Here is a 12,354-nt window from a genome sequence, read left to right as displayed (position 1 = left end):
CAGAAATCCACCTGCCTCTGCCTCCCAAGTGCTGGGATCAAAGGCATGCGCCACCACCGCCCGGCACATTATTTTTAAATAATGTGAACTTATAAATAAAACATCAAATGGTAAGAGACCTATCTTGAAAAGTAAAAGCAGGTAAAAGAGAATAGATGTGAAGTACCTGTCTCTATGGCTTGGGCTTCGTTGGTCTTCCACTGCTCGGCTACATCATTTGCTAATGGATCATCTGGATTAGGAGCACTTAACAAAGCCTGGATTGATAGCAGAACTGTGCGGATCTGCAGTGCTGGGGACCACTTATCTATGAAGGTAACAGGCCCAGTATATGATAAAGCATGGACAACAAGCCCAGAACTGCTGTACTTCCCTCCCACACACTCTGACACTGTTAGCATACAGTGAGATTACAATGCTTACATTCTAAATGTGGAATGCTTAGGACAGATAGGACACATTAATAAAGCACAGGGTGACAAACAACACTTACCTTTCAAAATATCTAAACATATTCTTCCCAACTTGTCTACATTAGGATGATAAATTTTGGTCATGAAACGTACTTTAGGTGCTGCCATTGGATATTCTTCTGGAAGGAACAGTTCAAGTTTAAAAGTCCCTCCCTCAAAGGGGGAATCCTGGGGGCCAGCAATGACCACATGAAAATAACGGGCGTTGCTCTCATCTGGTTCTGCTTTAATGCCAGGAACTGGTTCTGCCAGCAAACGCTGGGTTTCCTACAAGAGAAAAACAAGCATACCTCTGAAACAAATGTCATTTCACTAGACACCAAAATTAAAATTTCAAAAGTTCATCTTTTGAAATCAGATATAACACAATCTTCCAGTGACACATAATTTTCACATAAAATGTGAAACTCAAAAGAATTTCTTTGACCCCTGCATCATGGCATAATAATGCACACACCCCAAACAATAAAGGAACAAAAGGCTTTATGGCGGGCATGATGGTATACACCTTTAATCCCAGCAGAGGCAGGTGGATTTCTGTGAGTGAGGCCAGTCTGGCCTACATAGTGGGTTCCGGGACAGCCAAGCAACCAGGGGTATGTAGGAAAATCCTGTTTCCAAAAACAAACACCAGACCGTTCATGTAATGACAAGCAACTGAATATAACTGCAGATTATCACATTCTAGATTAGATTAATAAAACCAATTTTATGTTCACATTAAAGGAAAAGAAAAAATTTATAATGGGTAAAGCAACCTGCTCTAAATTATATTAAAAACCAAGTCCCTGGGCTGGAGAGATGGCTCAGTGATTAAGGGCACTGACTGCTCTTCCAGAGGTCCTGAGTTAATTTCCAGCAACCACATGGTGGCTCACAACCATCTGTAATGGATCTGATGCCTGGTTCTGATGTATCTAAAGACAGCTACAATGTACTCGTACACATAAAATAAATAAATCTTAAAAAGAAAAAAAACCAACCAAACAAAAAAACCAACCCACTGAACTCTAAAAACTTTGGTCATTCCTTGTAGTCAAGGGCAGACAAGGTCTAGAATCCTCAATAATACCAAAATCTCTGGATCCTCAAGTCTCTTACATAAAATAGTACAGTATTTGTATTTAAACTACAAAAATCTTCTTGTATATGTCAAACCAGCTCTAGATGACTTGTGGTGCTTAATACAGTGGGAATGCTATGTAAGTAGCAATACACAAAATTGGGAAGAATGACAAAACTCTCCTTCAATAAAGATAACACTGCCATACTGCATCTGGTGGAACCACGGACACAGAGCGCTATCACAGAGGTACTGGAGAAAAGAACAAGTCTAGAAAACCAGGTGTGGCAGCAACAGCTCACACACCCTTGGATCCCAGTGCTTAGGCAGAGGCTAGCACATCTCTGAGTTCAAGGTCAGCCATAACTAAGATCCTGTCTTTGGAGGAAAGAGTCAAGAACACCTCTAGGGTTACTTAAATAGGGCAACAGACATAAGAGATGGAGGAAAAGATGGCAATGTGTACTGGAACATGCTGGAAGACTAAAACTGACAATCTCTGAAGGGCCTTTAATGCTCTCCAATAATTATACCACATTCTGTTTTCCACAACTCTCTTGAAATCCCTAAATGTCTATCATCATCCTTGCTTTTGACCAAAGCTCTGCTTCCCATTTCATGAGAACAAGTATCCTTTAAGTTTCCACCATAGCATCTGTACATGTCCCTGCCTCTGTACCCTTGTACTTCTGGGCTTCTTACCTGTTACTTTGAACTACCAGAGCATTTACTAAGGCTCTTTCCCCTTGAGCACAGATCTCTCCTACCTTCCCAAGACCATCACTCCAACACCTCTCCAGAGTCAGTCCTGTCCTTTTTTGACCTTTCCCAAATTATACACATTTTCTTTTATTTTTCCTAATAAGAGGGAACAAGACCTGGACTAATGAAGCTAGCTCTCCTGAGAGATTGTTATAAAATGAAGCCACTCTAACCACTTATCTTCTGCACATGACCATTTCCCTTCCAGCTCCTCTGCCATGTCATGATGCAGCAGAAGCAAAAATGACTGAGCTGCCCAATCTTGCACTTTCAGCCTCTAAAACTCTTTTCTTTCTGAGTACCCAGCTTTAACATTTTAGTACAATGGAAGCAAACAGACTTAACAAAGCAACCCAATTTAACTTAATCTAAACTTAACTTTCTGACCACCCCCGTACCCCCAGCAGCCAAATTTTCCTCATGTCAGTTGATCCATCTTCTCCCATAGGTTATGTATCTAGCCTGGTTTTTTTTTTTTTTTTAAATTGTTTGAAAAACCTCCAAGGTTACTGTAGTAAAGGTCAGAGGCAAGAAAGACTATGTGTGTGCCCCTAGGTTGGTTCCCCAGCAAAGACAAAAAAGGTTCCAGAAGTCTACCAAGAGTATACTGTGTCTCGCTCCTCCTATCCCTCTGGTCAAGCCTCCACAAGCTCTAACTGGCAGACTAAATAAATACCTTCCTAAATAAATACCTTCCTAACACTTTCCCTGGCTTACAACCTCGACCTTGTACCTTCCTGGTTCTACCTTCTACATTATTTAAAAGTCAGAGCCTTGCAATGGACTCCAGGTACTCTGTCTTCCTTTTCCCCACACCCTGACTTTTGTTCAAGCCCATTTGATCTCCTAGACATTATTTCTACTTCGAAGACTACACTTGTCCTTTTCCCTCAGGAAAAAACAAAACAGGAACCCAGCCTTTATTTTAAGGGAGAAAAAAAAAAAAAAAACGTTAAAGATCAGCAGAGGGGCAGAGAAATAAAAAAATAACTAGATGACAAATTTTCAATTTTGGCTTTTTCTCAACTTTGTTTTATCCCAAGTTTCCATGAAAAGGAAGGCTGAAAAGGGGAGACAGGGTCCAAGAATCTAAATAACCACCACTCCCAGATTATACATAGTAGCAGCTATTTAAAACTCTTAACAGGCTATCCAAAGTACTTCCAAGATCAGATCCCAAAATAGCTCAAAAATCACTGTGCGTTGTCAAATTCCACATTCACACTCTTGTCATCTGTTTACCTACTTTTAGTCAGGCACTCTTCCCTAAGAATACATTAGTGGATTGTGTGGTGTGCACCTGAGTCCTGGCACTTGGGTGGCTACGGACAGCCAGAGGGCAGCTTTACATTCAAGGCTGGCCTGGGTTCCAAGCCAGCTAGCTACACAGTAAGTCCCTGTCTCAAAATCCAAAATCAAAAAGTATGTATAAAGCACCAATGTGACCTTACTGATCATAAGCTTTCACTGGCATATACACTGTGGTTTAGTTTTTAGATTTATAAAACATCCCTCTCAAGTCACCACAAATTTGACACAATAAATAGGTAATTTTATCTGATGAAACACTCTCCAATCCCCAAACTTAGCATAAATTGTGGGAATAGAAAAACCTGACACCAGTGTCTGAAATCTGTACATACAGTAGTAAGAATGGAAGGAAACGCTAGTTTCCTCTACTACCAAACATAAGGTACCATGAGGAACCTTCAGGTCTTACAGTGCTTCTGGACAATAAAGTGCAGTGTGGTTTCTTTAAATGACAGAGATGAAGTTCCTCCTGCTTCACTTGTTTAACTGTTTCTAAGCAAGCCCGCTCTTTATATTTCATGCACTTGTGGTACTTTCCCCTTGCACACAATTTGTCTTCCCATACCTAAAGTCATCCTTGGTCAACCCCAACCAAGAAATATTAGTTGATAGACCAGTGAGACAGTACGGCAGGTACAACTTGGCACACAACTCTGACAGCCTGAGAGTTCTATCATCAAAGCCCTCTGATCTCCTCCACAGGGGTCCTATGGTATGGGTGGTCTCTCTCCTCCAACCCTCCAACTCTCTTTTCATACATAAAACAAGTAATAATTTGTTAAAAGAGTAAATGGTAACTTTCATAAGTAATTGATTTACAAGGTTTTTGTTTGTTGGGATTTATTTTTGTTTTATTTTGGATAGGGTCTTAACATGTAACTCCTGGAATTCATTATGTAGACCAGGCTGGCCTCAAATGCAAGAGATTGACCTGCCCCTGTCACTAGAGTACTAGAATCAAAGGCAGGCTTTAACTTTTATTATGCACTTTTTATCCCTTCAGCAGGACATGCCCCTGCCCCCACCATGATCTTTTCGTCTGACTATAGCATGATAAAATCTCACACTGTTGCACACCTGGATGTGAATTATCCTTTGTTCAGCATATCCAACAAAAATACTCTACTGGTCCATTAGTCACCAAGTGTCCATGTACTGCCAGTCCCGGCTATCAGATTAACATGTGTTCAAATAATCCCCATTTTGCTTAGTAATAGCACTAAAGTGATGCCTGCAATTTGTGAATGCTAAATAGTATAATAAAATGTTTCCCCTTAGGGCTGGAGAGATGGCTCAGTGGTTAACAGCACTGACTGCTCTTCCAGGTCTTGAGTTCAAATCCCAGCAACCACATGGTGGCTCATAACCATCTGTAATGAGATCTGATGTCCTCTTCTGGTGTGTCTGAAGACAGCTACAGTGTACTTACATAAATAAATCTTAAAAAAAAAAAAAGTTTCCCTTAGGGTTGGAGAGTCTCCTGGCTGAGCTTTGATTGCCAGCACCCATATAAGGTATCTCACAACCATCTCTATTTTCAAGGGATTCAACTCCCTCTTCTGGACTTTGAGGGTACCTAATGCATGCACACAAATGAACATATATACTAAATGATAAATCCTTTAAAGAAGAAAAAAAGAGCATGTTTTCCTTTAGTGAAAAAGTAAAAGTTGTGCTAGTGTGGAGCTGAGAGTGTTTGTATGACTTGTAGGAAACCTTTGGTCCCCAGCACCACCTACCCTAAACTGGGCATGGTAGCACGGGCCTATAATCCAGCACTATCCTTGTTCCAAACCAGGAATGTAGAGGGGGAGAGAAAGCACTGAGAGGGAAAGTTCTTGATTTCAGCAATTTTTAGGATTTTTCTTTTTTAACTGTGCACTTATAAGAAATTGCAATTTAAGTTGTTTGCTTCCCCCCTCCCCACAGACAGGGTTTCTCTGTGTAGCCCTGGCTGTCCTGGAATTCACTCTGTAGACCAGGCTGTCCAGGAACTCAGAAATCCCCCTGCCTCTGCCTCCCAAGTGCTGGGATTAAAGGTGTGTGCCACTACCGCCTGGCTGCAATTTAAGTTTTTGTTGGTGGTGGTGGTTTTTGTTTTGGCGGAGGGGAGTCTTTCTCTGTGTAGCCCTGGCTGCCCTTGAATTTACAGAGATCTGCCTGCCTCTGACTCCCGAGTGCTGGAATTAAAATCATGTACCACCACTGCCCAGCTAAAACAAAAAATTTTAACCTATAAATAAAACTGTTCAAAAAAAAGAAATCTGCCCGTCATACTTCAAATTATGTAAGTGGAGAAACTGTAATACTTATTTAAGACATATTTGAGCCTGCGGTCACGCCTTTAATCCCAGCACTTAGTGGGCAAAAGAAGGCAGACCTCTTTTTTTTTCTTCTGGTTTTCTGAGACAAGGTTTCTCTGTATAGCCCTGGCTGTCCTGAACTCACTCTATAGACCATGCTGGCCTCGAACTCAGAAATCCGCCTGCCTCTGCCTTCCAAGTGCCGGGATTAAAGGCGTGTGCCACCACTGCCCGGCGAAGTCAGAACTCTTAAATTTGAGACCAGCCTGGTCTACAGAATGAGTTCTAGGGTAGGCAGTCAGAGCTACATGGAAAAACCCTGTCTCAAGAGCATTTTTATTTTGTTTCATTTTGAGACAGGGAATCATAGGCTAAACTGTCCTGGAACTTAAAAGAAATCCACCTGCTTCTGCCTCCTAAGTGCTGGAATTAAAATTGTGCACCATGACATTTGGCAGAAATAGCATTTTTTTATGTCATTTCTTTTTACATATGATGTTTATTGTTTTTAGAGCCAGCACTGTGGGAATGTTCTTTTCAAGCGCGACAATAGGGGAGCCACAGAGGCACACTGGTGAAACCCCAGCCCAGAATTGTGGTCCTTCCATGCAGCTTAGTAGGGTGGCTCTGTGCAGGCTCCTGAATTAATTGATTCAAAGATTTAGCACTAGTCTTTAACCCCAGAAATAGTATTTTTAAACATGCCTCTACCAACTAAGTTAATATTCTCTTTCCCTCTCCCTCCCCTTTAGAATAGTGATTTTTGAGAAAAAGGTAAATTTAACTCATAATTTTTCACTTAACCCAATATATTCAAAATGCTACCTCAACATGTTATCAATATATAATGGCTAACAGAATATTTTAATCTTTTTTCACACTGAGCCTTCACAAGTCCAGGTTTTAATGTACACTAAGCACACGTATCAATTCAAACTAGCCACACTTCTGTTCCATAGCTACTAGAAGCTAGCACCTACAGAGTAAAAAACAAGGTAAGTTTATTACTGGCAGGTCATTAAGAACAAATGAACTGGGGCTGGTGAGATGGCTCATCAGGTAAGAGCACCGACTGCCCTTCTGAAGGTCATTTATAATAATAAATAAGTCTATAAGAAAAAGAACAAATGAACTTCATATATGTGGGTAAATTTTTGTAGAGCAACTTTAAACCATCACTGTTTTCTACTCAAAAATAACCTGTTAGTAATATAGGAAGATAGGAATCACTAACTGGTATAGGTCATGAAGGCTCTCTGCCAGTCCCTTTAGGTCAGAGTTGCTGTCTGCTGCAGTCAAAACATTGTCTTGGGTTTTAAAAAACTGAAAAAAGCAAGGCAACTAACTACACAATGAAATACTAGTTAATCACCAAGAAACTATTTTAATTCTTTCAGTAAACACCACCCCCTAGTGGACATATGACATCAACAGATTAAACAAAAACATAAAATACTCTTAAAAAGTTTTTTTATTTCACTCCAATAGCTAAGGTTGGCACTAATGTGAATTTCCTTAAAAGAGGCCCATTCTGATCCGGACTTCAAACACACCTTTTTAAGAGTTAAAGAAAACTAATGCAAGCAACCAAGCAAACTAAGCTAAACCTCACTTCTCTGTATGCTACTTTCTTTGCCTCCTATAAACCTAGACAAGTCACTGGCCCATGGGGACCCTTTGACTATGCTTTTCCAAAAATCAAAAGAAAAGAATGGTTCTCAACACACTCCCCTTTCTCCTCTACCCTCTGGAATCTTGGGGTGGCATATTCAAAGGAGGAGAGAGGGGAGAAGGTATTTTAAAGACATGTTAGCAAGGACTAAATCTGAGATTTCTTTGTCAGAAAGCCTATTTAGCGAGGGAAGATGATGAGGCTCAGTCGGTAGAACACTCACCTTGGCATGCAAGTAGCTTTGAGCTCAATCCCTAACACCAAATATACCAGAAGGTAGAGAAAGAGAACAGGAAATCAAGGTCATTCTTAGCCACAAAGTGAGCTGAAGGGTCAAGCCTGGGATAGAAACCTTGTATCCCAAGAAAAATTCCACAGAAATTCAAAGAACCGGGCTGGCGATATGGCTCAGTGGGTAAGAGCACTGACTGCTCTTCCGAAGGTCCTGAGTTCGTATCCCAGCAACCACGTGGTGGCTCACAACCACCCATAATGAGATCTGACTCCCTCTTCGGGTGCATCTGAAGACACTAGCTACAGCGAATTACGCCGGAGCAAGCGGGGCCGGCCGAGCTGGCAGAGGTCCTGAGTTCAATTCCCAGCAGCCACACACATGATGGCTCAAGGCAATCTGTACAGCTACAGTGTACTCATACACATAAAATAAATAAAATAAATCTTTAAAAAAAAATTAAAGAGCCGGGCAGTGGTGGCACACGCCTTTAATCCCGGCACTTGGGAGGCAGAGGCAGGCGGATTTCTGAGTTCGAGGCCAGCTTAGTCTATAGAGTGAGTTCCAGGACAGCCAGGGCTACACAGAGGAACCCCGTCTTGAAAAACCAAAAAAAAGAAGAAGAAGAAGAAGAAGAAAAGAAAAGAAGAAGAAGAAGAAGAAGAAGAAGAAGAAGAAGAAGAAGAAGAAGAAGAAGAAAAGAAAAGAAGAAGAAGAAGAAGAAGAAGAAGAAGAAGAAGAAGAAGAAGAAGAAGAAGAAAGAAGAAAGAAGAAAGAAGAAAGAAGAAAGAAGAAAGAAGAAAGAAGAAAGGAGGAGGAGGAGGAGGAGAAGGAGAAGGAAAAAATGAAAAGAAATTCAAAGAACCACAGAAAAGGCTCAGGGTTCATACTGCCAGTAAAGTAGCAGGTAAGACGTAATTCTACTCCACTTAAGAATACTAAGCAATAGGTGGGGCTAGATGTTACTTATGCCTCAGAAATCAATACTTCTGTGATGTTCAAGGAAACAGAAGTTCTGAAAGGCTAAGTATATATGCATGATCAGGTTGTTTCTCAGGTCTACAAACAGAAGGAAAACCTCTCCTGAATTTCCATTTTCCTGCTCTTTACCACCACTCAAGCTGGCACACTTGCCCTAAGCTATACGATGACAAGAACCCCAGCTAGTAAATGGCAGTAAGTGCAAAACTGGAGATGTCTACCTCAAAACATATTTAAAGGCAGACGTGGTGAGTTCTGCCTACAATCCCAGCATCTGGGGAAAGCTCAGGCAAGAAGATTGTTTAAAAAAGTGAGGCCAGCCTGAGTGGGGGAAGAGGAGAAAGGGGAGCAGAGAGAGTAATTAGTATTTAAGGTTAATCCAATCAATCACTGACACCCCCCCAAAAAAATCTTAATAAAACATCCCTGTAAGTTAGGCTTAATTTCTTAATTTCCTTATTTACAATCTCTCAATTTTCTGCCCCAAATAAGCATACCTAAACACATCCACTATTATAGTTTACACCCACCTGTAAGCTCCCTAAAGATAAGGACACAGGCACTATTTCCAGATAAGAATGGATACAATGATCCATGCCAAATAACTGTTCTACATGAATTAATGCTTTCAACCCTCAAACTCATTTAATAAATGAGGAACAAAAGGTAACCAGTTAGAAAAGAACCAAACTAGGAAACAGCAGAGTCAAGACTGAATACAGGCACTGGGTTCTAGTCCACCTGGTTTCTTAATCTCTATGGTACAGACAGGCAATTAACTGACAGTGAACTAACTATAAAGGTCCAACTGGTCTGCTGGGGCAATAAAGAGCACAGGAGTTAAGAGGAGGCTATTTTTAGACCTTTATAATCACCAGTTCAGCAGGGCACGCCTTTGATCCCAGCACTTGGGAGGCAGAGGCAGGTGGATCTCTGAGTTCGAGGCCAGCCTGGTCTACAGAGTGAGTTCCAGGACAGCCAGGGCTACACAGAGAAATCCTGTCTTGGAAAAAAAAAAAAAATCACCAGTTCATGAAAGAAGTACATTTAAGCAATAATGTCACTTTTCCTCCATTTTACTAACTGAGAAGGTACAGTTTCATTAACACAAATGAAAGACAGTAAAAGAATCTTTAGTTGAAATCTGCTATATTAATCATACTGACCTAGAATTATCTATTATATTTCAAAACAGCAAACCATTTGCCCATTGTCTTAGTCCTGCACAAACATCATGACAGAGAAGCAAGTTGGGGAGGAAAGGGTTTATTCAGCTTACACTTCCACATTGCTGTTCGTCACCAAAGGAAGTCAGGGCTGGAACTCAAGCAGGCCAAGAAGCAGAAGCTGATGCAGAGGCCATGGAGGGATGCTCCTTACTTGCTTGCTTCCCCTGGCTTGCTCAGCTTGCTTTCCTACAGGCACAGGGATGGCACCACCCCCAATGGGCTGGGCCCTCCCACCCTTGATCACTAAATTGAGAAAATGCCTTACAGCTGGATCTCATGGAGGCATTTCCTCAAGGGAAACTCCTTTCTCTGTGATAATTCTAGCTTGTGTCAAGTTGACACACAAAACCAGCCAGCACACCCATCTTTGATATTCCATGAACCCATGACTTTATACTATATAATGAAGTATCGACTTTTTGGTTTTTTGAGGCATGATCTCACCTCCTAACTCTGGAGGACCTATAGAACTATGTAAACCTGGCTAGCATGGAATATGGAGATCCACCGGCCTCTGCCAATGCTTCCTTGCATACCCATAAAACTAGGTCACTCTTTCCTAGAACTCAACATTGTACCCACACTGACCTTAGAGTCATGGCAATCCTCCTTCCTTTCAGTATCTGAAATTACTGGTGTGAACGAACTAACTATCCTGCTCTGATTTCAGAGAGTGGAACGTAAAGCACATTCTCTCCCCATTTCCCTTCCCTCCCTTCTCTAAGGAAGGATAGGTTAATTTCTGCTCAGCTTGGAAGCTCAGTGTAAATGTATTGCTACACAAGTGTGAAGACCTGAGATTGTCTCCCCAGCATCTATATAAAAATATATCACTACTCCCAGAGTTAGATTTGTCAGTCTTTGAAATGTTCATTACAGAACTGGAGTATCATGGTCTTGACAGAAGTTGTAACAAGCTATGATCAGATTAGGACTCTTGCTGACTGATTTCTAAAGATATATATTAAGCCAGCCCCATGCTTGTCCTTTCCTATCCCCGTCCAAAAAGCCCCTAACTCTCTCCTGCTTCCTCTCTTCCTCCGTCCAACCACAAGATGTAGCTTAGCTACTTGTGTCTCCTGGTTTCAATAGCGGATCCATTAGGATTCACCACCGGAGGTTTTAGATTTAATAAGGCTTACAAGATTAGGATTCTAATCCTAACTGTTGTGCCCAGAGACTGAGTTACCATTGTTTCTGAACTAAGTCTGTGTGGTGTTTCTTCTTCACGAGGCGGTGGTTCAACTGGGATCCCGAGAGAAAGGTACAGTGACAAAGAGTGGGTTTGCCTGATGTGCACCACAAAAGGCTGTGACAGTTTTGAAGCATGGAGCTGGCATAGTAGTGACCCACCAGTGGGAACTTAGCAAGCTGGGTGGAGAGATTTTGGAGCACTGAGTCAGAGTCTCCATGAGATAAGAACAGGCTGGCCAGGCCACAGAGTAGCTCGATGTAGCACAGGAACTTGCCATTCTACCAAGTGCTGGGATTAAACATGTGCACCACCACTGCCTAGCTAACATTTCTGCAATGTTTTTTAGCCAACAAGATGTAAATGATGCTAAACCAATGCAGGTGTATTTGTTGAGAAAGTGGCAAAAGACAATGAATATAATACTGTAACCCCTGGGTCTGGAGAGATGGCTCAGCAGCTAAGAGCACACAACACTGGCTGCTTGCTCTTCCAGAGGACCCAGGTTCAATTCCCAACCTCCCACATGGCAGCTAACAACCATCTGTAGCTGTGGTACACAAACAAAACATTCATAAGATAAAAATAAATCTTTTTAGAGAAGACTGTAACCACCTCTAAAGCCAATGAAAAGAAGGAGGGAAAGGCATGTTCAGGGTCATAAAAGTTGTTCTCTGCTCTCAGTTAGGGCACCCACATTTGCAAGGTCACAAACTGCTTCACTACTACTATTGAGTATTCAGTGCTTGTTATTTTAAAAAAGGAGTTTTCACTGCTCACTAAAGAAAAGGATCTAACTTAGTAACACTTCACTGGGACTCCTGTAGACCAAGTTTCTAACTCTAATAAATTTGACAAGTTGGCTTTTTTAAATTACTTATTTACTTGTTTATTTATTTATTCATTAATTCATTCACTTAGCATCCCAATATCAAACCCCCTCCCCTTCTCCTCTGCAAAGGGGGGAGCCACCCTATCCCCAGCACATCAAGTCTCTACAGGACTAGAGTCAGCCTTTCCCAGTGAGGCCCAGTTAGGGGAATGGGATTCATGCACAGGAAACAGATTCTGGGACAGCCCGTTCCAGTTGTTAAGGGATCCATATGAAGACCAAGCTGCACTTCTGTTAGGGGGGG

General features: G+C 41.5%; 1 protein-coding gene across 1 annotated transcript in view; it reads right to left on the bottom strand.

Moving 5' to 3' along the window:
* Positions 1-12,354, bottom strand: part of Ube2n (ubiquitin conjugating enzyme E2 N) — a 34,333-nt gene that overhangs the window by 1,577 nt on the left and 20,402 nt on the right. The window contains exons 2-3 of the mRNA XM_031348864.1: positions 494-740; positions 167-307 (exon numbers count right to left, since the gene is read on the bottom strand). Of these exons, the coding sequence (XP_031204724.1) occupies positions 167-307; positions 494-740 (388 nt within the window). The remainder of the gene's footprint in view (positions 1-166; positions 308-493; positions 741-12,354) is intronic.

This window comes from Mastomys coucha, unplaced genomic scaffold (genome assembly GCF_008632895.1).
Source record: "Mastomys coucha isolate ucsf_1 unplaced genomic scaffold, UCSF_Mcou_1 pScaffold4, whole genome shotgun sequence".
In the NCBI taxonomy this organism is placed as follows: domain Eukaryota; kingdom Metazoa; phylum Chordata; class Mammalia; order Rodentia; family Muridae; genus Mastomys; species Mastomys coucha.
The sequence above is the reverse complement of the archived record's forward strand: the minus strand, read 5'-3'. Positions and strand labels throughout refer to the sequence as shown.